Source organism: Nesoenas mayeri (genome assembly GCF_963082525.1).
Source record: "Nesoenas mayeri genome assembly, chromosome: Z".
NCBI lineage: Eukaryota > Metazoa > Chordata > Aves > Columbiformes > Columbidae > Nesoenas > Nesoenas mayeri.
In genome coordinates this window covers 49,870,490-49,897,949 of record NC_137542.1, presented here as the reverse complement: position 1 = coordinate 49,897,949, position 27,460 = coordinate 49,870,490, and the positions used below count along the sequence as shown (strand labels likewise).

General features: G+C 39.4%; 1 protein-coding gene across 1 annotated transcript in view; it reads right to left on the bottom strand.

Annotated features, from left to right (window-relative positions):
* Positions 1–6,340: 6,340 nt before the first annotated feature.
* ERCC8 (ERCC excision repair 8, CSA ubiquitin ligase complex subunit) overlaps positions 6,341–27,460 on the bottom strand; it is a 31,728-nt gene continuing 10,608 nt past the window's right edge. Inside the window, exons 7-12 of the mRNA XM_080362454.1 lie at positions 27,205–27,271; positions 23,670–23,773; positions 18,220–18,344; positions 14,777–14,974; positions 8,875–8,961; positions 6,341–6,549 (exon numbers count right to left, since the gene is read on the bottom strand). Coding sequence (XP_080218580.1) covers positions 6,481–6,549; positions 8,875–8,961; positions 14,777–14,974; positions 18,220–18,344; positions 23,670–23,773; positions 27,205–27,271 — 650 coding nt within the window. The 3' untranslated portion in view covers positions 6,341–6,480. The remainder of the gene's footprint in view (positions 6,550–8,874; positions 8,962–14,776; positions 14,975–18,219; positions 18,345–23,669; positions 23,774–27,204; positions 27,272–27,460) is intronic.

Below are 27,460 nucleotides of genomic sequence, written 5' to 3'. Positions count from 1 at the left end.
TGTTTTAACAACCTCTCACATTAATCTATTTTGTATAAAACAAAGGCAAATTATTTTTGTTGTTGAATAAATTATCCCACTCTTGCTTAAACATGTTACTCTAGATTACAAACATATGGTTGTAAAAATAACTGTTTGGACTGATTTAAATGGATTTTAATCTCCAATGTGGCATGAGGAAAATTACTGTAAAACCTGTTGGGGATCACAAATGCATCTGTGTCCCACAGCTGTGAGAAAAGGGTGGCTTTGTAATCTTCCAAGTGTACACACTGAAAGTCTCCTTCTTAGCACAAAGCTAAAATGCATAACTAAAAGCGTCCTCATTTCTTTCTGCCTTAATTTGAAAGCAAATGGTGATAAAATGAAAATAAAGAACAAAGCTGTATGACTGTGCAAATAAAAAATTCTTTCATATGTAAACAGAAAGCTTCCTTAATAGCCTAAAATATTTTTTTCCAGTCTCTTGGGCTTGGTGGAATTTGGCAGGACTGGAGGTGGTTAAGAGTTGCCAGCATGGTGGATGACATCAGTTAGCTGTCATCTGTGCAGAACGTGTGGGCTGGTGGGTAAAGCTGGCTGCACAGCACACAGATACAATTAGAAGGGATGAAGCTGTGGGGAGTAGATGTGCACCTGCCTGAATTCCTGGCCACTCAGTCATCCCTTTTTATCCTTCATCCCACTTTTTAAATAAAATAGAATATAACAAAACCGAGAGGAAGATGGAAGTAATTATGTTCTTTTCATAACTCCGTTTTAACTACACAAAATAACTTTATTTATATGTTTGACATACTTTTATTTAGTCGGGTATTATAAACACTAACTGCTGTCCACTGAAACAAATATACTGTCTTTAAGAATGTCTCTCAGGTGTCAAAACCTCAGCACACATGGCTGAGGCTAAGCACATGGCCAATGCTCAAGCTCTTTTTCTTTATAGACTACTTTAACCATGTCAATTCCTACATTTTACATGCCAAAAATATGCAGCTGGACACTTCCCACAGTTTAACTGGTATGCCCATAACTTCACTATGTATCTCTTACTTTACTTGTACTAAGCTAACAGTAGGATTATCTGGTCATTGTGGCAGATCCTAGGCTGATGTGCACCAAAGAGCTTACCATTCTCAACTGTATGCACTAGAGCTCCACTTACATTAAAAATGAGGTAGGAATAAAACCAAGAACTACCTTCCAATGGTGCCAAAGCACTGGCATTTTAAATTTATTTTTATGTTCTATGTACCTATATATATGTGTCTGTTTATATGTAGCTCTGTAACTCCATTCAAGGTAGGATAAGGACTATAACACAAGGGTAAAGGAAAAAATGTAATAGTCAGTTCTTCTAATGTTCCCAAATGTAAGAATTTTTCAGCTTTACAATGGCAGGAGTCTTAAACTCTGAGCCCTAAGGTGTCTGAGCATATGAGGAACTGATTTTTGATTAAAGAAACCCAGATGTTTTATGCAGTGAGAAGCATGGCCTGACTATAAATCCGAACAGTGCAAAAAAAGAAAAAAAAATAGCGGCAAACAAATCCCTACATTTTCAGTCTTGCCAGCCTGTGTCTAAGAATGAGTTTCTTGGGGACAGAGAAAAGGGCAAAGCGAGGTAGGCACATGGTGTTAACTTTTTTGTCCCAATACTTCAGAGTTAACCATACTTATATTCCTCCAGGTCTGTGTATAGGAGGAAAACCAGGCTATTGCCTGGATGTCTCAACACCAGATGCTTTCTGAGCATCATAACCTAGACATAAATAATCAAAGTCCTATTTTACTGTCCCTACAGAACTCAACTTTCACTCAGCTGAAGGAAGCTTGTCTTAGGCTCTCTGGATTTCTTCAGCTGGGCTGGCTTAGACTGACTCCCACCTCCATTGTTTCCTTAGGCCAGAATGGAAAGGAAATTCTTTGATCTCCTGTAAGAACAAAGGCATTCTTTTCCATCTTTTGGTACTTGCTGTATCAAGCTCAAATAAAAATCTCTCTCTTGGTAGGAAAAGCAAGCCTTCTAAGCAATAGTCAGCTCCTGGAACAGCCTGAAAAGATGAAAGCACTTCTCTATGTATTCTGATAGAGGATGACTCCTAAATCCCAGTACCACTACGTGATCAGTGCAGTCCCTTCCAGCTTAACTCCTCTCTTTAAACTCAACTTTGTTACTGTTTTTAACAGGAACTTAGTATCCAGCTATCGGCCACGTACCTCTCAAGTGAATAACATTATTTCAACATGAATACAGAACCCCTTTTGACACCTGACCAGATTTTCAGATGTGATGTGGGTTTGTTGTTTTCTGTGAGTTTGTTTGTTTGTTTTTTTCTGACAAAAGGATGGGAACTGCAATTAAGTCTATACTAACCTACTTACTGCTTTTCTGTCTTTAAAAGAGCTCTGACACTAAGAAAATAAATGCTATAAGTATAGAAGCAGAATAAGTGTAAGTGAAGGGGAAGACTCAGATTTAATTATCTCATTTAACTTACTCATAGGCAAGAGATGCATAGTTGTAACTGTCACCATTGGCTTAGTACTTGGTCCTTTCTATCGAAAAAATAATATACAGTATATCTTCACTGTCCTTTAAAATCTTTCATTTTGAAGATAACAACACTTTGCTTAGTAATTAAGTACAGCCACTATAAGAATGCAGCAGAAATAAAAATAATCTGGCTAGAAAAAAAAAATAGATTACCACATCTACAGAAAACTTGAGGTACTGAAGGAAATGACAACACATACGCCATTATTTAAAGTAGAACTTTCACATGAATTAGTGTTTGAGATGCTGGCTACTACCACGAGGTTTCAAACCTTGCAAACTAAACATCACTTGTCAGCTGCTGCCATTATATGGAAGATTTGCAGGTGCTGGACTGTACAGTATGACTGGATTCTTGCTTAGATGAGATGCAGAAGTTGGTAATTTCCCTCAGCAGAAACACCTCTCCTTCCAGCAGAGGACAAGTCAAGAGGGAGAACAATGGCACAAAATTATACCAGAAGAGAAACTGGAAAGATTCCTGTGCAGAAGACACTAGCTGTTCGTACGAGCAATAAGCTCCCAAGGCAACTAATTTCTGTTTTCAACTGACTGGCACAGCTTCAGACACTAAACCAACTGGTGCCTGGGTAGACAAATACTTGTGCAAATAACTCCCTGCCCACCTCTTCCTGAGATGAATCCCAAGCTGCATTCATGGAAAAGAAAAATCTCAGGAGGATCTCACCAATGTGTAGAAATATCTAATGGAGCCAGGGAAGGGCACAGTAAAGAAGGGGAAGTCAGACTCTTCTCACAGAATCACAGAATGGTTGAGGTTGGAAGGGATCTCTTGAGATCATGTAGTCCTACTCACCTGTTAAAGCAGGTTCACCTAGAGCAGTTTACACAGGAATGTGTCCAGGCAGGTTTTGAATGTCTCCAGAGAAGGAGACTCCACGAGGTCTCTGGACAGCCTGTTCCAGTGCTCTGGCTCCCTCAAAGTAAAGAAGTTTCTCCTCATATTCAGATAGAAACTCCTTTCTTTCAGTTTATGCCCATTGACCCTCATCCTATCGTCGGGCACCACTGAAAGGAGTCTGGTTCCATCCTTTTGACACCCATCCTTCAGCTATTTATATTGATGAGATACCCTCTCAGCCTTCTCTTCTCCAGGCTGAACAGACCCAGCTCTCTCAAGTCTCCCCCCATAAGAAAGGTGCTTCAGACCCCTCATCATCTTTGCAGCTCTCTGTTGGACTCTCTCCAGTAACTCCTTGTCCTTCTTAAACTGGGGAGCCCAGAACTGGACACAGAACTGCAGATGCAGCCTCACCAGAGCAGAGGGGGAGAATAGCCTCCCTTGACCTGCTGGTCACACTTTTCCTAACGCACCCCAGGATACCATTGGCCTTCTTGTCCACAAGGTCACATTGCTGACTCATGGTCAGCCTGTTGTTAACCAGAACTCCCAGGTCCCTCTCCACAACGCTGCTTTCCAGCAGGTCAACACCCAACCTGCATTGGTGCCTGGGGTTATTCCTCCCCAGGTGCAGGACCCTACACTTGCCTTTGCTGAATGTCATTAGTTTCCTCCTTGTCCAGCTCTCCAGCCTGTCCAGGTCTCACTGAATGGCAGCACAGCCTTCTGCTGTATCCACCACTCCTCACAGTTTGGTATCATAAGCAAACTTGCTATCCCACTTCATCCAGATACTGATGAACAGATTGAACAACACTGGACTGAGTACTGACCCCTGGAGAACCTCCCTAACGACACACCTCCAGCCAGACTGTGCCACTGATCACAACCCTCTTGAGGTCTGCCATCCAGTCAGTTCTTTCAGTCTCTCAGTGGCATCCACAAATGGGGCAAGACACAATGGGTGTAAATTGAAATACAGAAAACTCCACTTAAATCTAAGAAGAAAGTTTTACTTTAAGAATACTCAAATAATGGAAAGAGTTTGTAGGTTGTAGAGATACCTAATAGGACACAAGCCTGAGCAACCAGCTTAGGTGACCACGTTTTAAGCAGGGAGGTTGCGCTAGATTATCTCTGTTGGTCCACTCCAATCTCAATAATTGTGTACTGAAAGCACACGAAAAGAAACTAAGCTAAGAAAGACCATTCCAGAAACCAGGAGAATTAATAGAACATTCTTATTTATGGGTTTAGTTTTTATGATTTCTTACCTTTTGTTAGTAAATGTAATTCTTCCACCTCTCCCATTTTATATACCGTTCCCAATCTACCACAGAGCTCATGGGTTTGTTTGTTTGTTTGTTTGTTTTAAAATCAGCACCATTTATAGTCCCGTTACAGATCAATGACAAATTATTGAAAAAATAATGCATGTATTCTCTCATAACTACCTGTGTAACTTACTGAGCACATTTTTAGAAGTTCAAATACCAAATACATGCACTGCAATTGGCACATACAAATGCTATGCACAATTATAACACACAAAAGGTCCATCCCCTACGAGACAAAAAATGTGAAATCCTTCTCCAAATTTATTTGCCAGTTTTAGAGGGAACAGCCACCATTGGTAAGGAAAATTATTACTTTAAAAGAATAGAAAGCCCTCTTCTCTATTTCTGTAAAGTGAAAGAGTCAGGCTGGTCCTTAACTTCAGAGAAAACTTCTGGAATTCTTCCACCTGCAGCCATCCACTTAAAAGAGCATCTGAAATTTTAGGTCTCGCCCAGCAAATATGCATTACATGTGAAGATTGTTTGATTACAATATTCTTCTAAAATGCCCTTTCCTTACTTTGTATCATATTACAATGCTAGATACTAGATTGATATGGAAACTGACAGCCCATATCTTGGTACAGATATTAGAATATGGAAGCACAACGAATTAATTCCAAAATGCATAATCATAGAATACACACTATGCAAAGATTAAATTATTATATTTCGTTTATTTGCACAATATTTTTTTCCTCTTGTCTGAATTTGTGGTCCTAATATCTGCTCTGTTTTGGAAGGAATTTTTCCTTTATAGAGCTGCACCTATATTTGATGGGCACCTCTAACTCTGCTCTCTGCTGGGTGACTATACTATTTCTGAATCACACACTAGTGATTGAAATGAGACAAAAACCCCACAAAGCTCCTCCATTTCAAAACAGAAAAGTCATTATGACCACAAATTCTGATTAAAACAGTTTTTAAGAGCTATGTGTGATATTTTTAACTTGAAATGTGATACAGTTTCTGCCTTGTACTGTGCTTCAAGCCTGTTTCTGTCCAGGAATTCTTCATGCTGTCTAGGGAAGTGCAGGAGATTCATAAATCGAACATGCTAACAAAAGCTCTAAACTAGCTTCCTATTATTAACTTTCTGGGACAGACTCAGATAGCAGTTGATGGGGTCACCATATAAGAACTTTAATAGATGATCCCAGCTATACCTCTTTCTGAACTTAATACTGCATTTATGAAGAAAGTTATGCAAAACTGAAAATGCAAAGAATAGGTAAAAAAAATCCTGTTGTCTCCCATACCACATAAGCACTTGAAAATGGATGCAGTCTGCTCCATCTAGACATTGATAAAAATAAGCTGGAAGTATCCCTGAGTTAGTCCTCCTTTAGGCAAAATTCTCTGTATCATGAAATGAAGATATTATCTCCTTACATATTAATTATACCAGAAACAATGCAATATTATTGGTCCCAAGGGCTTTTATTTTTCCTTTAACAGCTGTTCAACACTGAATAAAGTATACCAATGCATAAGTGTAAGTATAAAAAGTCAGTGAGTCTGAAAAAGTAATCCTGTAGATTTAACTGCAACAGTGAAGAAAGAACACAGGGAATAGTGGACACTTATTTCCGAAGGATCTTGCTCTCATAGAACTTTACCAAAAATCCAGTTGCAATAAATCCAACAATATCCAATTCTGTAGACAAAGTCCATGAACACAGTGTCTGAATGTCAATTTTATATCAGCACATAATTGAAATTCAGCTTTCCTCATCACTGCTGCTCCATGCATCTTCATATGCTGGATTTAAATGCTGTTGAGGCAGAGACTAAAGAAAATAAAAATTCTCTCAGTGGTTTGCTTAATTAAAAATACTAAAAACAAATAAGAGCAATGCTAAAGACATTTCTTAAACTACTATATGTGGACAAACTATTGTTTGTCTCACTGGTGCTGCATTTTTTTAATCATTTCTTGGGCCATTTCACTGATTACAGACAGGATAAATTATAAAAAGAAATAGTACTTTAAATAAAATTTAACAAAAAAAATATCTGGAGCAGTGACCAGAAGTTTCACAAATGTCTGGTGTAACATGTAACAGTTAGATACTACTATGTATGTTTTGTATCACTGGTTTTAAACCATAATTTCCATAATTTCCCTAGCCTGGCACTGCCTCAAAAAGTAGTCCTGGCTTCTAGCTGCATCCAACAACTATTTCTCACCTCAGCCCCCTAGGGTCAAGCTACAGGGTCTGTGCTGCTATGCAGTACACTGAATCACAGTTTTTGACTTGGGGTAAAATTATTTTCTTGTTTACTTCTATCCTAAGTTCAGATTCTAGTCATTAAGGCACTCAAATGGCTGTTCCACCACATGAGAGGGAGCAGGAACTGGTGGGCTGTGGACAGCAGAACCCCTTCTTTCAGAAGCAGTGCTCATCTACAGTGTTTGTAAAAAGCAGCTGTAGCTTAACAGATTTTGGAACAATGGTACATGTTACATACCTCCACCATGTCAAATTTAAAGGGGTGGTCCTATTCAGAGCTGGGTAAATGACCCTGTTGCTGTGGGTTTGTTTTTCAGACTAAGAAAAATCAATTCACACATCAAAATTCTCAGTTACATTAAAAATATTAATTTCAGGTAAACTGAACACATTTTGGATTTAGAGTATTTAATGTTTGAAATTATTTTCTGCTTTGCTTAAGTGTATGATAGTTTTCAAATAAGCTGTCTTACCACGAAAATGTTACAAAAATTTTATGCTTCTTATCATTTCCCCATCCAAAATGCAATATTTCAGAAATTTTTAAAATGGAATTTTTGCATGCCACGAGCCAAAACATTAACATATCCTGATTTTTTTTAACATTAAGACAGTTTGGCAGACTCTGATTCTGTGAATGGTTTCATAAAATAATTTTGGCTGGAAGAGACTCTCAGGATCATCAAGTCCAACCATAACCTAACTCTAGCACTAAACCATGTCCCTAAGAGCCTCATCTAAATGCCTTTTGAACATTCCCAGCAATAGTTGTAGACAGTGATAAGGTCTCCCCTCAGCCTCCTTTTCTCCAGGCTAAACAGCCCCAGTTCCCTCAGCTGCTCCTCATCAGACTTGTGCTCCAGACCCCTCACCAGCTTTGTCACCCTCTCAATATTGGGGCCAGTTCTGTTTAACATTTTTATCAATGATCTGGATGAGTGGCTTGAGTGCACCCTTAGCAAGTTTGCAGATGACACCAAGTTGGGTGGGAGTGTTCATCTGCTGGAGGGTAGGAAGGCCATACAGAGGGATCTGGACTGGCTGGATCCCTGGGCTGAGACCAATTGTATGAGGTTCAACAAGGCCAAGTGCCGGGTCCTGCACTTGGGTCCCAACAACCCCAGGCAGCGCTACAGGCTCAGGGAAGAGTGGCTGGAAACTGCCTGGCAGAGAGGGATCTGGGGGTGTTAACTGACAGCGGCTGAACACGAGCCAGTGGTGTGCCCAGGTTAAAATCTAGAATTTTTACCCCCCTCAAGCTGTTCATTGATTTTGTCTTTCTTTTTTTTTTTCCTTCTTTTTTTTTTTTTCTTTTTTTTTTTTACTCAGCTCTAATACCAAGAAAAAAGAAATTACTTTATTGGAAAACAATGTTACATATGATCTTCCCTGTAACAGCCTGAATATTTTGCCTCAGACACTAAAATAAGATGGATTAAAATAGTCTTTATTATATTTCTGCATCAAAAATATTTGGGTATGAAACGTGGCATCCCTCATCTTACTGTTTAATACAGAGTACCTTTTAAACAATTTAAAATACCATCTTTGGTATCCTTCCTACTCTAAAATAGCATAAACTACAGAAAACAGTACAGAAATTAAGGGAAATGAAATAAAAGTTTAAAGACTGATAGCCAAATGACAATTTTAATTGAAAAGCTACAAGTCTGCAAAAGATTTTACAAGACTATGAGAAAAAACGTCCTCTTGAAACCCCACAACAATCAAAAGATTGCACAGAAACAATAGATTATTCTCCTTTTAATCAGGAAGTTACAAATTTTGATGGTGAAACACATACTTAATATTTAATTCCTATGACACTCCCTCAAGCATTACAGCCATAAAAAGTATAGTTCAAACTTCTAAGTTCATTACCTTTTCAGAAATGTCATCAGGAACTGACTCTCGAAGAGATGGTATCCATGCAAGGATATTGCAGTCTTTGCTACCACTATAAAGTTCCTTTAAAAGAGCAAGCAAAAATTACTTTTACATAAATATCCTGAATACAGTGTTGGAAAAAACCCTGTATTAAATAATTATTTTAAAATGAAGGGGAATATACAATTTCTAATTTATACTATAATCTTGATAATCAGTACTTCAAATGACATGCCAAAACAAAAGAAGTTTTTATATTTTTCCCAGATTGCTCACCAAAACAGCACCACCCACTTTTAAATCAACTTTATTACTTAAATGAGATTTTTTTCTCATGTCTCTTGAAACTATGTGTATTGTGACAGTTAGGAAGCTTAAGAGATTAATTACATCCAAGGGAGAAGAAAAAAGGGGGAAAAAAAAGAAAAATATTTTGACTAAAAAATACAAATCAACTCAAAAGCACCTAGTTACACATGTTAGAAGAGTGCATAAGTATGGAGCAAAGACATATTAGGTCAATGTAGTTTCAGTATGCCTAGGGAGGGAAAAGAACAAAGAAAGAACAATTTGAAGCCTGCATCCTGTTGGGAAGGCAGAGATCAGAAAGCAAATTTGTTATTTTTAATAAAAATAACTCTGTTTATTATGGTAATGACCAAGGACTGAGATCCTATTGTGCAAGGCACCCTGCAAACACATGGAAGCAAACGCCTCTACACCAAATAGCTAACAGTCATATACAGCTTAGTTTTCTTAGTTCTTTATTAAAGGAAACACAGAGTTCTCTGCCACTTTAAACTAAGGAAATTTTAGTAATAAGAAACACTGCACCATCTTTGCAGTAAATTTTGCACTAATACTTCTGTCTTCCAGAGTTCCACTTACATGAACATTCATGAAAATACTCACATATGCTTTCAATCTTGAATCATACTTCTGCATATTATATGCCATGTCTCACAACACTTGAATTTTGCTGTGTGTTTAAACTTCTTGAGTGAAACACAAAGTACTTTTCTGTATTCTGGCTGACAGTATGAAAGCCTTGCTTTAAGTACATTGGCTTTTACACTAAACTAGCAACTCCATGCACATTATTAATATGCTGATTTAATATAAGATAAATAAATTATAGTTCTGTCTTTGCAGAAAGTCTCCTATATTACGTATCTTTAATTCTAGAACTGCATGAGTTATGCTGACAATGCAGGAACTTAATGCCTAATTCCTATAAATACTCATTTATGTGGGTAATCTTATTCAAGAGAGTTGACATATTTTTGTAGAACTGGTCCCATGCATGAAGTTATTCAGGCATAAAACACACACAACGTTAGAGTTCATATCCTTATGAGAGAGGAAACACCCTTCTCATCTTGCTTAAAAGAAGACAGGTCAAAGTTACATCAAGGTATAGGTCCCACTTCATCCTGTCAGCAGTACTCTACTCAGGCCTCCTGCCTTTGACAGGATAAAGACTATCACTAGAACTTTAAAACCTCCCATGCTTGCCAAAGAGTGGCTGGAAAGCTGTCTGGCAGAAAAGGACCTGGGGGTGTTGATCAACAGGTGGCTGAACATGAGCCAGCAGTGTGCCCAGGTGGCCAGAAATGCCAACAGCATCCTGACTTGTATCAGGAATAGTGCAGCCAGCAGGACCAGGGAAGTGACCGATCCCTGTACTCAGCACTAGTGAGGCTGCACCTCAAATCCTGTGTTCAGTTTTAGGCCCCTCACTACAAGAACTACATTGAGGTGCTGGAGAGAGTGCAGAGAAGGGCAACAAAACTGGTGAAGGGTCTGGAGCACAAGTCTGATGAGGAGCAGTTGAGGGAACTGGGGCTGTTTAGCCTGGAGAAAAGGAGGCTGAGGGGAGACCTTATCACTGTCTACAACTACCTGAAAGGAGGTTGTGGCATAAAGCGTGTTGGTTTCTTCTCCCAAGTAACAAAGGATTGGACAAATGGAAAGTCCTGAAGTTGTGCCAGGGGATGTTTAGATTGGATATTAGGAAAAAAATCATTCACAGAGAGGGTTGTCAAGCATTAGAACAGGCTGTCCAGGGAAGTGTTTGAGTCATCATCCCTGGAGGTGTTTAGAAGATGTGTACATGTGCTGCTTATGGACATGGTTTAGTGGCAGACTTGGTAGTGTTAGGTTACTGATTGGACTTGACGATCTTAAAGGTCTTTTTCAACGTCAATGATTCTATGATTGTGTGAAAATCTGTCCTTGTGAGCAATATCATGGTGACATCAGTATACTTCCACTTAATCTTTATTATCACTTGTCTCACTTTCTGATCCTGGCATTGCAAGATCTCCAGTTCATATCCACTGCATTGAGTAATACTTACAATTAATTATTACAATCTGAAATGGCGACTCATACCTTAAGTCAGTCAAAAGAACAGCCAGTGTGCTCCATGTCTGTTTATGCAACAGTATAGGACATACACATACACTGTACTACAAACATACTCCATGCATGTTTATGGTACAATATATGGAAATATTATGCTTTAAGACTCTGAGGACAGATTGCAAATATAACCTAATTTAACTTTCAGTTATCTTTACTTATTATCCTGTCACTGGATTTGCCAAATACATTTGCAAATGTCACTGTCATTTCTTGAACAACAGAAGTAGGTATAATTTAAAGCAAAATTGCCTCCTGATGCATACCTAATATTTATTACATGTTATTTGTGCATGGTGCTTTACTCCATTTCTTTTACTGAAAGAGAAGTGCAGCTCTCATTTGTTTACTTAAATTATTTTAAGCAGCTAATAGGGCACAATGGTATCTAGCATATTAAATCCAACAGTAAACATCATCTAAGACATTGCACAATGAAGATTTCCCCTTTCACACCACCCTTGAAATCACTGACCTCCTATGAAATCAATAGCTCTTAACAAAGGATCAAATTCCGCAGTTCTTACTACTCAGGCAGACTAACATCTTATTAATAAGTTTACATATATATAATGGATACATAATATAGTGGATTTTTTGGGTCTAGTCTCGGGACCTCAAAAGGCATATATACACAAATTAATGAAATCTCACACCACTCTGTGGAGACAGCTCCACAAAATATCTCAAACACAAAAAGTATTCCACACAAACTTGCTCATTAATTTGGGGCTCATAAGAACAAAGACTAATATAATTGGACTGCAAATAGCTAGTTGCTTGGGTATCAGTAATCATACTTGATTACATGGTTCTGAGCAAACAGAAGACACTTCTCACCTCAAATATTAATATATAATTGGTACAAAGCTAAAGTTCCTTTTAGAGCCTATTTCAGCTATGAGGTGAAACAAAGATAGTGGTTAAAATACAGTTAATGAACAGAAACAATGTGAGGGACTGGCAGCAACCAAAATCAATCAGAAGTTTCAAACACAGAAAAAAATAGTAGGAAATTCTAATGACCAGATTTGGAGATAGGTAGGACAAAAATCACTCAGTGGGGTTAAAGACAGCAGAAAGTTAAGACCATTAACATGAAAAAACTCTTAACAACAGAGACTCACTACTAGATGGAAATGGTATAAACTATGAAAAAAAGATGTAGACCTTTTTTCATATGAAGATAGTGTATTAATTCCAAATGCCCTAATAAGTAAGAAAAATGTTAGAAAGCCATCTGCTACACATTTCACCAGTAGACCCATACCTACACATCAGAGAGACTTCAAAGAGTTGTCTAAGAAAACTTCCAGCTTGCTTGAGTTAATGATGTTTTAATACATATTGACATACTACAAAGTTGAAAGTGAGCTAATATGCCACTCATTCAGGAAAAACAAAAATGTGGAGTGATACAGATTCAAATGAACTAACTGACAAGGGAAACAAGGTGATTAAATGATTAAGTGATTAAATGATTCAGGTACTGTAGAGTCAAGATGTAGGAATATAAAAAAAATGTCAACACAGTTTGCAATAAAGCAGGTTTGGCAAGCAAAACTGATTTTATTTACAACTAGTAACTGAAAATATAAAAGCATGGCTCTGAATAATTTTTTAACATATGGATTTAATATTGATTGCAAGAGCAAAATAAAACAGATTTTACAGATAACTGCATTCTCAGAAAAGGAGTTTTAACTGGGAAATCATCACTTCTACTGGTAATATATGAAGACTAATGAATGTAATGTACTTAATTGTTTCAAGCCAGAAGGAACAATTTGGAAATACAGGTATGAATACAGTCAAAATAACACTACCACTACCTTTGATGTTGACACACTAACTATAGTAATGTTATTCCAGAGTAACAATTTAATGCAACTAAACACAAAACATTTAAAGAAAAAACTAATCCAGTCACACTTCTAGAATACAGAACTGAACTGTGGAAGAGGATGATTCTGGAAGAGAATCAGAAATTGCAACAGATAAACAAATGAAGTTGTTGCCAACATAAACCTATAGCTACAGTGACTGATGCAGTTATTATGTGCATGCTCACACAAGTGATCCTTTTCTAAGGATCTTAAAAGTCAAGACAGAGACATTCTAAAGAGGTATGCATTTCCAGGGCTGGAAAACATGTTTTACAATGAAATGCAATGAGACTCACCTCTTCAGCTTTTCAAAAAGAACACCAAAAATAACTTAATATAAACACACTAGCATTTTTGTTTGGAAACTATTCTTAAAAACATCATAGCTTTTTAAGCTAGTAAAGAATAGCCCAGAAAAGATGTGCCTTAGTTATAATGCGAATATTCCACCTTTCAGCGGATCTCGTATCTCACTGCCTATTCATGCCATAACTGCTTTCCAGGTCTAGCAAGGCATATTAGCTTGGGCTCTAATTGCCTCATCCCTAATGTGACAAAAAATTCAGTGAAGTCCATCTCAGTGATAGGGAAACATTGTTTCAGAAAAAGTTACTGGACTCAAAGCAAGAGCTACCGGATTAACTTCTATGATGTATTGTATGAGAAGACATGAAAGATATCCACATGCCCCTTTTGCATCAAATACTTCTCCCTGAAATTTCAGAAACAAAAGATGAGAAAGGATGAGCTGGAACACGAAGTACAACCCTCAACACCTGAGGGCAACTCTGTTATAGCTTTAAAATCCACACTAACATCCACTGTGCTCTTGCCACACCACAAGCTGTAAGAACAATCTGTTGTAAAGTACCTCATAACAAATTAAGCTTTGTTATCCTTAAGTCCTTTATTGCAAGAGAAAAACATACCATAGGGGGAGAAAAAAAAAGGTATTAAAAAGGCAGAGGAAAAGTAAAAAAGACTGTCAATATCCTGAGTCCTTGTAATGCTATGGTATTTCTTAGGTGAAATGTTCTCAAAATAATTTTAAAAAGCTCATTATGTTCTCAACCCTTCATATAAACTGTTCATACATCCAGTGATTGCTTTAACTACAGGCATTTGAACAAGATCACCTTAGCAAAGTACTTGAGAGGTTTCTCAGTACCAATAGAAACACTAATGCACTTTGCCTAAATGCACTTCACATTCTTTCTTACTGTGATTAGTCTCTGGTATCTCAGAGAAGGACAAATGCCTCCTCTTCAGTCTTACAGAAAACATGCAAAAGCCTTAATGCACAAAATTTATTAATGACAATATAAACCAAAAACTTACTGTAGGTATATCGAAACGTTACCTATGTAAGATGAAATGAATAGTGGAAGGCACCCAATATAGAAGGAGCCATCCCAAGAACGTGAGCAAAATTATCTTGCTTGACACATGGGCCACAAAATTCCCCTCTTACAACAAGACCTTTGATTAAAGCACATCCCTGAAAAGTTAATAGTTTTTCTGCAAACAGTTTGACAATCTGTATAAATATTCCAGGTTGTCTGGAATATTGTTTGTACATTGCTTACCTGAAAATTAGGTTGAAATACACAGCAGTAGACAGTACTATAATGCCCTCGAAGCATAGTGATCAGTTCTCCTGTGAAAACTGTATAAACAGCAATGGTGCTACCATACGGTACAAAGGCAAACTCTGGATTACAGCCACAGGAGATGGTGAATTTGAGTCCTTTTCTGCTTTCATTACAGACTTTCCCATAATTCACCTGTAAAATGAAGGATTATGCAGTTAACAGCTAACTAAAACTACAGGAAATAATTTTATCTAAAAAGATCAATTTCATTTCTTCTTTAATATCTAGTAAAATTAATTGTAAGCTTCCCAATGTGAATACAACTTTTGAGATTTCCAGTTACAGATGCCTATCAAGGAATAAATTTTTCTGTTCATTTAAGTTCAGTCTCCTTAATATCAACTTTAGGAAAGGAAAATAAAGGCATGCCTAGAAATCAGCAGTTCCACACAGGAATAGAATCTGCACAGGCTGTTGTTCCATGCCAGATTTACAGTGAGCACCTAAGTTATCTCTGAAATCAGAACTTAAGAATTATCACCTTAAACATTTTCCTAGATGATCCAACATAATATTTTTAATACTTGAAGGGAAAATTATTAAAAGAACTCCTTAGACACAACAGTATACAGCTATAAATCACAGAATCATTCAGGCTGGAAGGGACCTCCAAAGCTCATCTAGTCCAACCCAGCTGCAATGAGCAGGGACATCTTCAGCTGGATCAGTTTGCTCAGAGACCCGTCCAGCCTGGCCTTGAATGTCTCCAGGGATGGGGCATCTACCACCTCTCTCAGAAACCTGTGCCAGTGTTTCATCACCCTCATTGTAAAAAAATTCTTCCTTATCTCTAGCCTAAATCTACTGTCTTTTAGTTTAAAAAGGTTAGCCTTTGTCATATTGCAACAGGCTCTACTAAAAAGTCTGTCCCCATCTTTGATATAGGCCTCTTTTAAGCACTGAACAGCTGCAGTAAGGTCTTCCCAGAGCCTTCTCCAGGCTGAAAAACCCCAGCTCTCCCAAACTGTCCTCACAGGAGAGGTGTTTCAGACCTCTGATCATTTTTGTGGCCTCCTCTGTGCCCTCTTCAACAGGTCCATGTCTTTCCTGTACTGAGGGTTCCAGAGATGGACACAGAACGCCAGGTGGGGTCTCACCAGAGCGGAGCAGAGGGGCAGAGTCACCTCCCTTGACCTGCTGGCCATGGTCCTTTTGATGCAGCCCAAGATATGACTGACTTTCTGGGCTGCAAGCTCATATTGCCAGTTCATGTCCAGCTTTCAATTTACCAGTGCCCCCAAGTCCTTCCCCACAGGGCTGCTCTCAGTCCCTTCATCTCCCAGCCTGTATTGATACTGGGCATTGCCCTGGCCCAGGTGTAGGATCTTGCACTTGGCTTTATAGAACCTGGTGAGTCCGAAGTTTGAGGCAAATATAAGTATCAGTCAGCATAAGCCAGGCAAGGAAGAAGACTACTTGTTGCTCTATTTTTGAAGTATGATGTTTCATAACAAAGAGCACTTATGTAAGAAAAGTACAATATAAAGTAGAAAATCTCTCTCAATCATCATCAAAATGTATGCAAAGAGCTTGATTAGCATACAAGTAGGTTGATATTTTTCATATTGAAAGGATATTTTCATGATATGTGGAGTTCATGTAATGTCCTTTGTGGATACACTGCTCATTTTAGAAAGACAGTGTTTGTAAACATTGACTGTTATAAGTCCTATTAACGCTAGTTGTTTTAAGAAGCATATTTCTGTGCTGATAAAGAGCAATTAAACTACTTCCCAGAGTATGTGAGCTGTAACAGCAACAATTCCCAAGCCACAACACTACTCATAACAACGGCATGCACAATGAAAAGGAGGAATGAAAGCTGGGAAAATTATATGGATATACTCCGTAAAAATGTTCCTGCTTGACAGAGGAACAATGAAAAGGAAAGGATGCTGCCAAATCAAGAACTAAATAAAGGTCTTAAAAACTGACTTTGTCCTTTAAGCACACAGACAAACAAAAAACTGGCTTCCCTGTTTGATTCTTCTTATACTCCGGACTTTCTACTCCTCTTTGTGATATATGTGCACAACTCCAACATTCATTTCTCTTACTAACTCAAACAATCCACTAGGCCTCAAATTTGTCTAATTGCTCAAAAAGATTCACATGCATAGCTTAGTTTCTCTACCTTTGGAGAGCCACAGAAAGAAATTATGGAGATCAAAAGGACTGGCCAGTTGGGGAAATGAACAGACTATGGTGTGAACTTGTATTACCTGTACATGTGTTTGTCTGCTGGTGCCTTAAAATTACTTTAAGCAATACCTCTGGGCAACCTGTGAAAATACAGTACTCTGGACAATATAATTCTGGACTTGAAAAAGCACAGCAGGACCAAGCTATTCCACACCAAATACAAAGAACTGTAAAATAGCCTACGAAACAAGTCAATGAACTAACAGGCACAGAAAAACAAATAACAGTGATCCAGCTGGTGGTAGTAGAGTGAACAAACTGTATTATCTACTTTGGTGATGGTGATACAAAGACAGAAAGATGTCTGTATATAAGTTCTGAGAACAAGCTGGCAAATATGAGTAGTGTGGAGACAGCAAAGTCCTTTCATTTATATGTCTATAAGTAATTGGTTTTGCTGTGTTTTGAAACTAAGTAGCCAAAGGAAAATACTTCTAAGGTAGACTAAAATGTCTTCCTTTCCTGATAGCAATAACAGACCATAATCACCACTATCTAAATTTTCATGGAAAATGACTGACTTAGTATGCCCCTCTTTCAAAAACAACATAGGAAACATTTTCTTTACTGAGCAGAAAATTAAAACAGGAACCTTCAGAAAAAAAAAAAGGCATAGAAAGGACTGGAGCAGCAGTAGAGATTTAATTCCCTCATTTGCCCCCAACACCCCAATTTGATTGCAAGGTAAATGTCAGGGGATTGATATATTTTTTAACACTGTTGTACAACTCCACAAGAGAGATTTCACAAAAACACAAAAAAAGTTGTAAGAAAGCCAGGACGTCCATCAGTGAAACTCTCAGGTAGGGAAAAGTACTCTGTAGATAGCACACAGACAGCTAATAGTTAAAAAAGAATTCTACCAAAAGTCACTGCATATTAAGGTTTTCATTACCGTCTGCAATGTTTTCAGCCATGGTCACAAATTAATGAATTTAAAGTCACCATATCCAATCTTTAGATACAGGCTACTTCATACTGTCCTTTATAACAAGTAGAAACATGAAGAGAAATCTGGAAAAAAATGCTCACAAAATCTTAAATGATGAGATGAAGCAGCTATATCCTTTATAAAAATGAATAAATATCCAAAGTCCTAGTGACAATTACACGAATTATAACCCTTCTAAAAGTATGCACAATAAAAACATAACCAAATATCCCTGAGAACTTACTAACGTGTTTTCTCCAGTGGAGCTGTTCCAGAGTCGCATCCGATCATCTGTGCCAACGGTCAACAGATGAAGTCCATCATGTGTGTAGCATAGACCATTAACTCTCCCATTGTGAGCAGTGTTTGCTATCAGGAAAAAGAGCTTTTTCAGATTTCTACAGAATAATCACTGTTTTGTATACATATTTTTATTTCAAGGTATAGCACTGAAACTGCTGTTTACATGGTAACATATCTGTAAATCAATGATTTAACTCTCAGTTTATAAAAGCATCTGGCTGGCAACTGGTCACCAGCACTGTTCCTCATGGCTCAATTCTAGGGCCAGTCCCATTCGACATATTTACCAACGATCTAGATGCAGGAATCGAATGCACCATTAGCAAGTTTGCGGATGATACCAAACTGGGAGGTGCTGTAGACCCTCTTGGGGGACAAGGTGGGATAGATGGGAGCACCGGGCAATGATTAATGGGATGAAATTTGACAAGTTGTGTTCCTCAGGTGTAGATATTGGGACTGGCACTGTTTAATATCTTCATTGGACACATGGACAGTGGGATTGAGTGCACTTTCAGCAAGTCTACTGACGACAACAAGCTGAGTTGTTGACACACCTGAGGGATGGGATACCATCCAGAGGGACCTGGACAATTTCAAAAGGTGGGCTCATGTGAACCTCAGGAGTTCAGCAAGGCCAAGTGCAAGGTTCTGCATCTGGTTCAGGGCAATTCAAAGCATAAATACCGGCTGGCTAGAAAATGGGCTGAGAGCAGCCCTGAGGAGAAGGCCTCAGGGGTGTTGGTTGATGAAAAGCTCAATGAGACCTGGCAACGTTGACATCACTAGAAAACTTCCTAGCCCAGTATTGCCCTCAGACTACTATCCATTCCTGGTCTTCCAAGTGGGTGGTGATGAAGCTGCAACCCATAGTCCAAGGGCAATCAAAAGAGACTTCAGGGCTTTGGGATGGTTGGTAAGAGAATCGGGAGCACAGGTTATTCTCTCCTCTCTTCTTCCAGTTGTGGACAGTGACATTAGAAGAAAGAGATGGATGCAGTCAATTAATACATGGCTCTGTGGCTGGTGTCACTGTCACAATTTGCGGTATTTTTGATAATGGGATGGTCTACACAGCACCAGGTTTGCTGGTGTTGGATGGGACTCATCTTTCTCAAACAGGAAGAGGGTCTTTGCTCATGAGCTAGTGGGGCTCATTGACAGGGCCTTAAACTACACATGCTGGGGGAGGGGGGGATGATATCAGGCTTGCCCATGACAACCTGTGGGACAAGATGTGAGGACAGATGAGTGGGGTGCTAGTGAGTACCCTCAGCTGGTGGCTCTGAGACATGCTGGCCACACTGAAACACACTTGAAGTCTTATGCTCCTGAGATAATACAAGCCAACAGGAAACCAGCAGCAAAATACTTCAAAATAATTAAGGGGTGTTCCTCTGAGAACGAGACACAGCCAACAGCCCAGCTGAAGTGCCTCTACACGAATGCACACAGCATGGGCAACAAACAGGAGGAGCTGGAAGACACCCTGTGGCTAGAAGTCTACGACCTCATGGCCATTGCTGAAACTTTGTGGGACAGATGCCATGACTGGAGTGCAGTGATCGATGGCTACAGGCTGTTCAGAAGGGACAGGCAGCCCAATTCGGGGAGGCTACTGATGAAGCCTTCTTACTCCAGCTACAGGAGGCATCACACTTGCAGGCTCTTGTCCTGCTGGGGGACTTCAACCACCCTGACATCTGCTGGAAAAGTGGCATTGTGAGCTGCAGGCAATCCAGGATACTCCTGGAATGCACTGAGGATAACTTCTAGGCCAGGTAAGAGACAGCCCTACCAGGGGGGATGTGACACTGCACCTGATGGTCACCAGTGCAAGTAAGCTAATCAGTGATCTGCATTTTAGGAAAGTCAACTTCCAGCTCTTCAAGGAGTTAGTGAACAGAAACCCTGGGAAACTGCCCTCAGGGACAAGGAAGCAGAACATGGCTGGCAGAGCTTTAAGGACACATTGCATAGAGTGCAAGAGCTCCCAATCCCTGAGGCCGGCATGGCTGAGTCGAGACCTGCTGAACAAACTAAAGGGCAAGAAGGAGATGCACACACAGTGGCAGCAGGGACAGGGACCCTGGAAAAAGCACAGGAACACTGCCTGGTTGTGCAGAGATGCGGTCAGGAGGCCAAGGCACAGCTGGAGCTGAACTCGGCAAGGAATGCAAACAATAACAAGGGCTGCTACAGGTAGGTCAGCCAGAATAGGAAGGTGAGAGGTAGTGTAGCCCCCCTGATGAGCAAGACTGGTGAACTGGTAACAATGGATGAGGAGAAGGCTGAGTACTCAGCAACTTCTTTGCCTCAGTCTTCATGGGCAAGCCCTCTTCCCACACCTCTCAAGTGGATGAACTGCATGAAGGGACTGTGGGAGCAAAGTCCCTTCCACATTAGCGAGGATCAGGTCTGTGACCACTCATGGAGCCTGAACATACATAAATCTATGGGACCTGTGGAGATGCATCCAGGAGTCCTGAGGGAATTGGCTGACGTAGTTGCCAAGCCACTCTCCATGATATTTGAGAAATTGTAACTGGAAAAATGGAAACATTGCACCTATTTTTAAAAAGGGTAGAAAGGAGGACCCCAGGAACTACCAGCCTGTCAGCCTCACCTCTGTGAGCCAAGATGATTAGAGGTCTGCAGTATCTTTCTTGTGAGGAAGGAGCTGGGTCTGCTCAGCCTGGAGAGGAGAAGACTGAGAGGTGACCTTATTTATGTTTAAAAATACTTCAAGGGTTGGTGTCAAGAGGGTGGAACCAGACTCTTCTCAGTGGTGCCCAATGACAGGATGACAGTCAGTGGGCACAGACTGAAGCATAGGAGGTTCCATCTGAATATGAGGAGAAACTTCTTTACTTTGAGATAACAGGCTGCCCAGAGAGGCTGTGGAGTCTCCTTCTCTGGAGATATTTAAAACACACCTGGACACATTCCTCTGTGATCTGCTGTAGGTGAACCTGCTTCAGCAGGTGGGTTGGACTAGACGATCTCTAGAGGTCCCTGCCAACACTAATCATTCTGTGATTCTGTGCCTGAAAAGATGATGGAACAGATCATCCTAGAAACTATGCTAAGGCACATGGAGGACAGGAGGTGTTCCAAGACAGCCAGCATGGCTTCACCAAGGGCAAGTCCTGCCTGACCAACAGAGTGACCATCTATGATGGAGTAACTACATCAGTGAACAAAGGTAAGGCTACGGATGTTGTGTATCTGGACTTCCACAAAGCCTTTGACACAGTCCCCAACAACATCCTTCTCTCTAAATTGGAGAGATATGGATTTGATTGGTGGACTGTTCAGCGGATGAGGAACTGGCTGGATGGTCGCACCCAGAGAGTAGTGGTGAATGACCCAATGTCTGGATGGACCCTGGTAACAAGTGGTGTCCCTCAGGGGTCCATATTGTGACCAGCACTATCTTCATCAATGATACAGACATTGGGGTTGAGTGCACCCTCAGCAAGTTCATGAATGACATCAAACTGAATGGTGCAGCTGATGCACCTCAGGGATGGGATGCCATCCAGAGGGACATTGACAAGTTCAGGAAGTGGGCCCATGTGACCTTCACCAGGTTCAAAAAGGCCAAGTGCAAGGTCCTGCACCTGGGCTGGGGCAACCCCCAGTATCAATAAAAGCTGGGGGATGAAGGGATTGAGAGCAGCCCTGTGGAGAAGGACTTGGGGGTACTGGTGGACTGAAAGCTGAACATGAGCTGGCAATGTGAGCTTGCAGCCCAGAAAGCCAGTCGTATCTTGGGCTGCATCAAAAGGAGTGTGGCCGGCAGGTCAAGAGAGGTGATTCTGCCCCTCTACTCTGCTCCGGTGAGACACCACCTGGAGTTCTGTGTCCAGCTCTGGAGCCCTCAGTACAGGAAAGACATGGACCTGTTGGAGAGGATCCAGAGGGAGCCACAAAAATGATCAGAGGGCTGCAACACCTCTCCTGTGACGACAGGCTGAGTGAGTTTGGGCTGTTCAGCCTGGAAAAGAGACGGCTCTGGCCTTTCAGTACTTAAAAAGAGACTATAACAAAGATGGAGACAGACCTTGTAGCAGGGCCAGTTATGAGAGGACAAGGTAAAATGGTTTTAAACTAAAAGAGGGGAAGTTCAGGCTAGACATCAGGAAAAAACTTTTTACAATGAAGGTGGTGTAAAACTGGCACAGGTTGCCCAGAGAGGTGGTAAATGCCCCATCCCTGGAGACATTCAGGGCCAGGCAGGATGGGGCTCTGAGCAACCTGACCTAGTTGAACATGTCCCTGCTCATTGCAGCTGGATTGGACTAGATGTCCTTTGAAGATCCCTTCCAACCCAAACTGTTCTATGATTTTATGATTAAAACAGATAGTTACTGCTACTTCACATCTGCTAACTGTACATTTTGGAAAATTAGTTTGTCTTTAGAGAGATTTGCATGTATTTTTCTACATGCAATTTAAGTTGCACATAACAAGTCAGTCTGACACACATGTAGCTTCAATCACTATGATTTATGCTATGCAAATCCTTTTGTTCAGAGCCATGAGACATGGTTTATAACTTGTGACTGAATTCCAAATATTATATATTCCTACCTCAGAGCAGTGACTGTTCAATTATTTTTGACCCAGTAAAATTTAATATCTTTTGCCCAGAATTGACCAAAATTCATGAGCCATAATTTAAAGTTCAGAAGCTTCCCTTTAAATTATTGGTTTGTTGTTGTTGTTGTCATCATCTTTTTTTGTGTGGATTTTTTTTTGGTATGGAAATGTGACCTGGAGATACATTAAAATGTTAATGTTTTCACTAATAACAACCGATACAAGGCAGCATTAATGCATTCGACTGTAGTGAAACATATATTTAAATTCAGAGGAAGCTAAATTACACATAATCATAAACTTATACTCTATTGTATACTTTATGCAGTATAAAAGCAATATAATTGATTTTATGGCACCATGTATGTGAAAATATTCTAGAGGCTTGAACTGGAAGCACGACTAATTTAAACAGGCAAACAAATGCTCTTTTGTGCGTTTTGTTTGTGTTGCCTTTGTTTTTAAAGGAGGGTAGTTAACTACTGGAATAGCTTATGAAGTGATTGCTTCTTATACGAAGCCTGATCTACATTTTTGGGGGAAAACATTTAGAACAGATACAACGCTGCTGCCAAGGAGATCTCTCTAATTGAGATCCCAAACCACAAACACTGTGTCTACAACAGAAATAACTGAATAAACTCAATGGCCTATGTTATGCAGCTGGTAACAACTGGATTATCGCTACTCTCCTTGCTCATGTTATTAATAGTATTCAACACATTCATGAACTATAGGAATGCTTTTGATTATGTATAGATTACCAACAGTTATATTCTGTATTACCTGCCTCAGAAGATGCTTTGGACTTTTCTCCATTGTGCTGATCAAGCGTAGTCAGACATCCAGATGCTCTCCTCACATCCCATAATTTTACTCTGTTGTCAGCACTAAGAAAAACAGATTTGCATACATTGGGGAAATTGTGTGCACCCTGGTTCAATAACTGTCTTTAGCCAACCCCCCACGAACTCACCCTGGTCCAGCCACCATTCAGAACTACTCGTCATGCAGTTACATTCAAGCCAACAGAATTTCATGAAAAGATTTTTCAGACAGACTTCAGACATTCAATTACATGAATCAATAAATATAACTGGTAGACAAAAAAGAATGAATCTTTGTCTACAATAAAATACACTTGCCTCTTTGACTACAACATAACACTCTTGCATACATACACAGACTAGAAATAAACTTGCTAGTTCTTCTGTTGATTAAACTGTAACTACAGAGTCCAGCATTGTCTAATGGTTGCCTGGGAACTTAAGCTCTTGCTATCACAGATCTGCAGTATGACTGGTACACAAATTGGCTACGTGCACATAGGCTGGATAGGTCTATACGCTCAGTTGTCATACAGTGCTATGGCAGAAACATGGAGAGCTTGCTTCTTCTGTAGGAACTCACTGGCTTTGCCTACATTACCGGGGTGGCACAAGGAGGGAAATACCAAGGTTCAGGCTGCTGTCATTCATTCTGGTTCCCAGGCTGCATGCTCATGCTTCGCTCACACTGTGCCTTTGCCAGCAACAAAAGCAATGGTAACTGTTGGTACTAGGTATGCGCTGCACATGCTTAGAAGGCAACATCACAGGCAGCGCATTTTGTATAGCACCTTGATGTGCAGCTTGATTTGAGCATTCCAGTAGTATACTTCTGTGTGCACCACAAGACTCTCAGGTATAGACGGCAGGTAAATTCATAGAAAAGACCACTTCCCACGCACTAAGTCACCACAAAAAAACCTCCCCAAAATAAATCACTTTTCACCCCAGCTAAGCAAAACCAACTGTATCTCTTTGTTCTACAGCTGGAACATATACCCAAACTGATTCTTAGAAAAGCAGTCTTCTAACTGAAGTACTACATGCTTTTTCCTGTGTGTTCTCAAGTTAGATCAGTGCATTAATATCAGAAATACAGATAGTATACACATACCAACTGACCAAAGCAAAACCAACTATTATTCCTTATGTCCTGGTTTTGTTAAAAACAAGAACAGATTCTCTTTTAGTGAATTTTCCTTTCAGCTAAGTTCTTCCAAGTAACTGCACTTTTCTGAGTTTGGCTGCTTGTTTTTGCAGACGGCAGCTGATAACATAGCAACGGTATGCAAAATATTGATAAAAATGCACATCCTGTAAGTAAGAGGGGCGTATTTGGAAGGAGGCGAACAGAACAGGTGACCAAAACTGACCAACTAAGTATTTCATCCCATATATATCATACACCCTATAAAAGTGGGAGATCATGAGTGTCTCCCTCTCTTCGATCATGGCTGGCATCTGATGGGGACCCTGCCTGTCGTGCCTGCAACCTGAGACCTGTTTCCAGACCCTGAATCCAGTTCCAGTTTGCTTCAGAGTCCAGCCCAGGAGTTCCAGGTGCCTGCTCCGAATCACTGAGCTGTGCCAGGAAATTCAAGATTGGTTTTGTATATTTTGTATTATTTTCTCTACTTTATTAGTGGCATTAGTAAAGCATTTTTAACTTTTTTCCAACTTGCAAGTCTCTCTATCTCTTTGCCTCTCTTTTCCTTGTATTGCCTTTTCCTTGGTGGGGAGGGCTGGGGGTGGCGGAAGAGGGGGTTAACAGAGAGCATCTGACACAGTTTATTGTCACCCTGCATTAAATGATGACACCTTATCTATTCTGCACCTGACAAAACTAATGACTAATTTGTTCTTCTGTGCTCCCCTCCACTACAGATTGATTCTGTTAACCTCCAAGTGGTACTCCACCCGAGTATGCTGACAACATATTACTTTGGTGCAAACAAATATTCTAAGACTGTGAACAGAGATATTGTGAGGTTTGAGCTGACTATAAAGTAAGCAACAAACTGCAAATAGTTCACTGAAACATTCTTAACAAAGGCATAGAAAGAGCCTATAGTTGTCCATTTTTGATGATTCAGTTTCTATTGGCTAAACTTTTCTAGCCAGCTCTAATGAGCAAAAATAGTTTATAAGCTTCTCTAGTGCCTAAAACTGAAGTGTGTGAAGGACCCTCAGAAAACATTACTTCTCTGACTGTTCCAATCTCCTGCCAAAAATATGGAAGAGCCAAGCATCATACAGAGAAACTCAAAATAATATGTTTCATAGGCAAGCCACACAAAACTCAAAAAATATATTTTTCCCTCCCCTGAAATGAACACAAGCAAACACACAGTTGTCTTAGAAAACAGTCACATCTCCTGATACACAAGATTAGTCCAGATTCTCTTTTTAGCAGTACCCATCAGTTTCTCCTCACTACCACTTAATTATCTCAGTATTGCCAGTTCTTGTACATATTTGTCTTAGCAGATGGCAAAACTGAATTACGTTATTAGGAACTATTCATTCATCTATAGCACTGAATTAAGTAATGAAGCAGTTTTGACATGCAATTATTGTAAGACAACATGACAACATAGGTAGACACATGTTTATACTTATATGACTTTGAAGAAAAATGTTTATGGAGACACGGTAAGTCAATATTTAATAAAATTTGCTGCTACTTCTTTGATAGAAAACAAGGGAACAATTTTTCATTTGCTAAAACAAGTCACACTTTGAAAATTTCAAAAGTATGTTGATACTTTCAGAAGCTTGGTATCAGAAATCAAGGGTATGCAATTCTGATATCAACTTACTCAAATTTCACTCTCAACTTAGGAAACGGACAATCCTCTCTGCAATTCAAATGAAAAAATCTGCTAACCATGAAACTAAAAAGATAAATAGCACACTATGATCAAAAGCTAACATAGGCAAAAGTTATAGGAAAGCCAAGAGGATTTTTTAGACTGAAAGTGATTGGAAGGAAGAAAAAAAAAAAAAAAAAAGGAGGCCTGAGAATATCAATATATTAATACAATCCATACTCACCAAATCACTGTAGCTTGGAAAGTTATTACTGTTAGCTAAGCTACCAGAATTATACTCTCTGGCATGAATAAGCATGATTAATCAGGATGGTACTTCGTGGTAAAAGTATTTTACTTTGTTATAAAACAGATCAGCAACACGCACACTAATAAACAGTAAGAAATTAGTATCTCTATAATGCTGTATCACTTTCCTATACCTTTAAATGCAACTGCTATTTCAAAATTCTGTACAATCTTCCTATAAAATAAGCATCACTTGGACAGCTTTCCAGGCTTAGTTTTTCAAGGCAAAATGTAAAAAAAACTGTGAAGAGGTTAAAGTAAATTATGATTAACTTCAAAACTGCATTTGAATTGTAAAAAAATATGCATAATGAATGTATTCAATTTTACCATCAGACATTTTTAGTGCATATAACTGTCCACGAACATCTCTACCTTGCTGTTGCCAGAATATACTCGTGACGCGGAGACCAAGATACTGCCAGTACTTCTTGCCTGTGACCTAAAAATTTTATGAAAAAACTTATATGATTTTCTAGGAAAATATTTATATGCACCATCAGATGTAAAAAACTAAAAGTAAAAGCAAGACTTAATTCTATAGGATCCACCAATCCACAACAATTATCTAAATTGTAATATGAATTTGAATTATGTGAAAATGTATTATTTTGGACTAGAGGTTAACTGT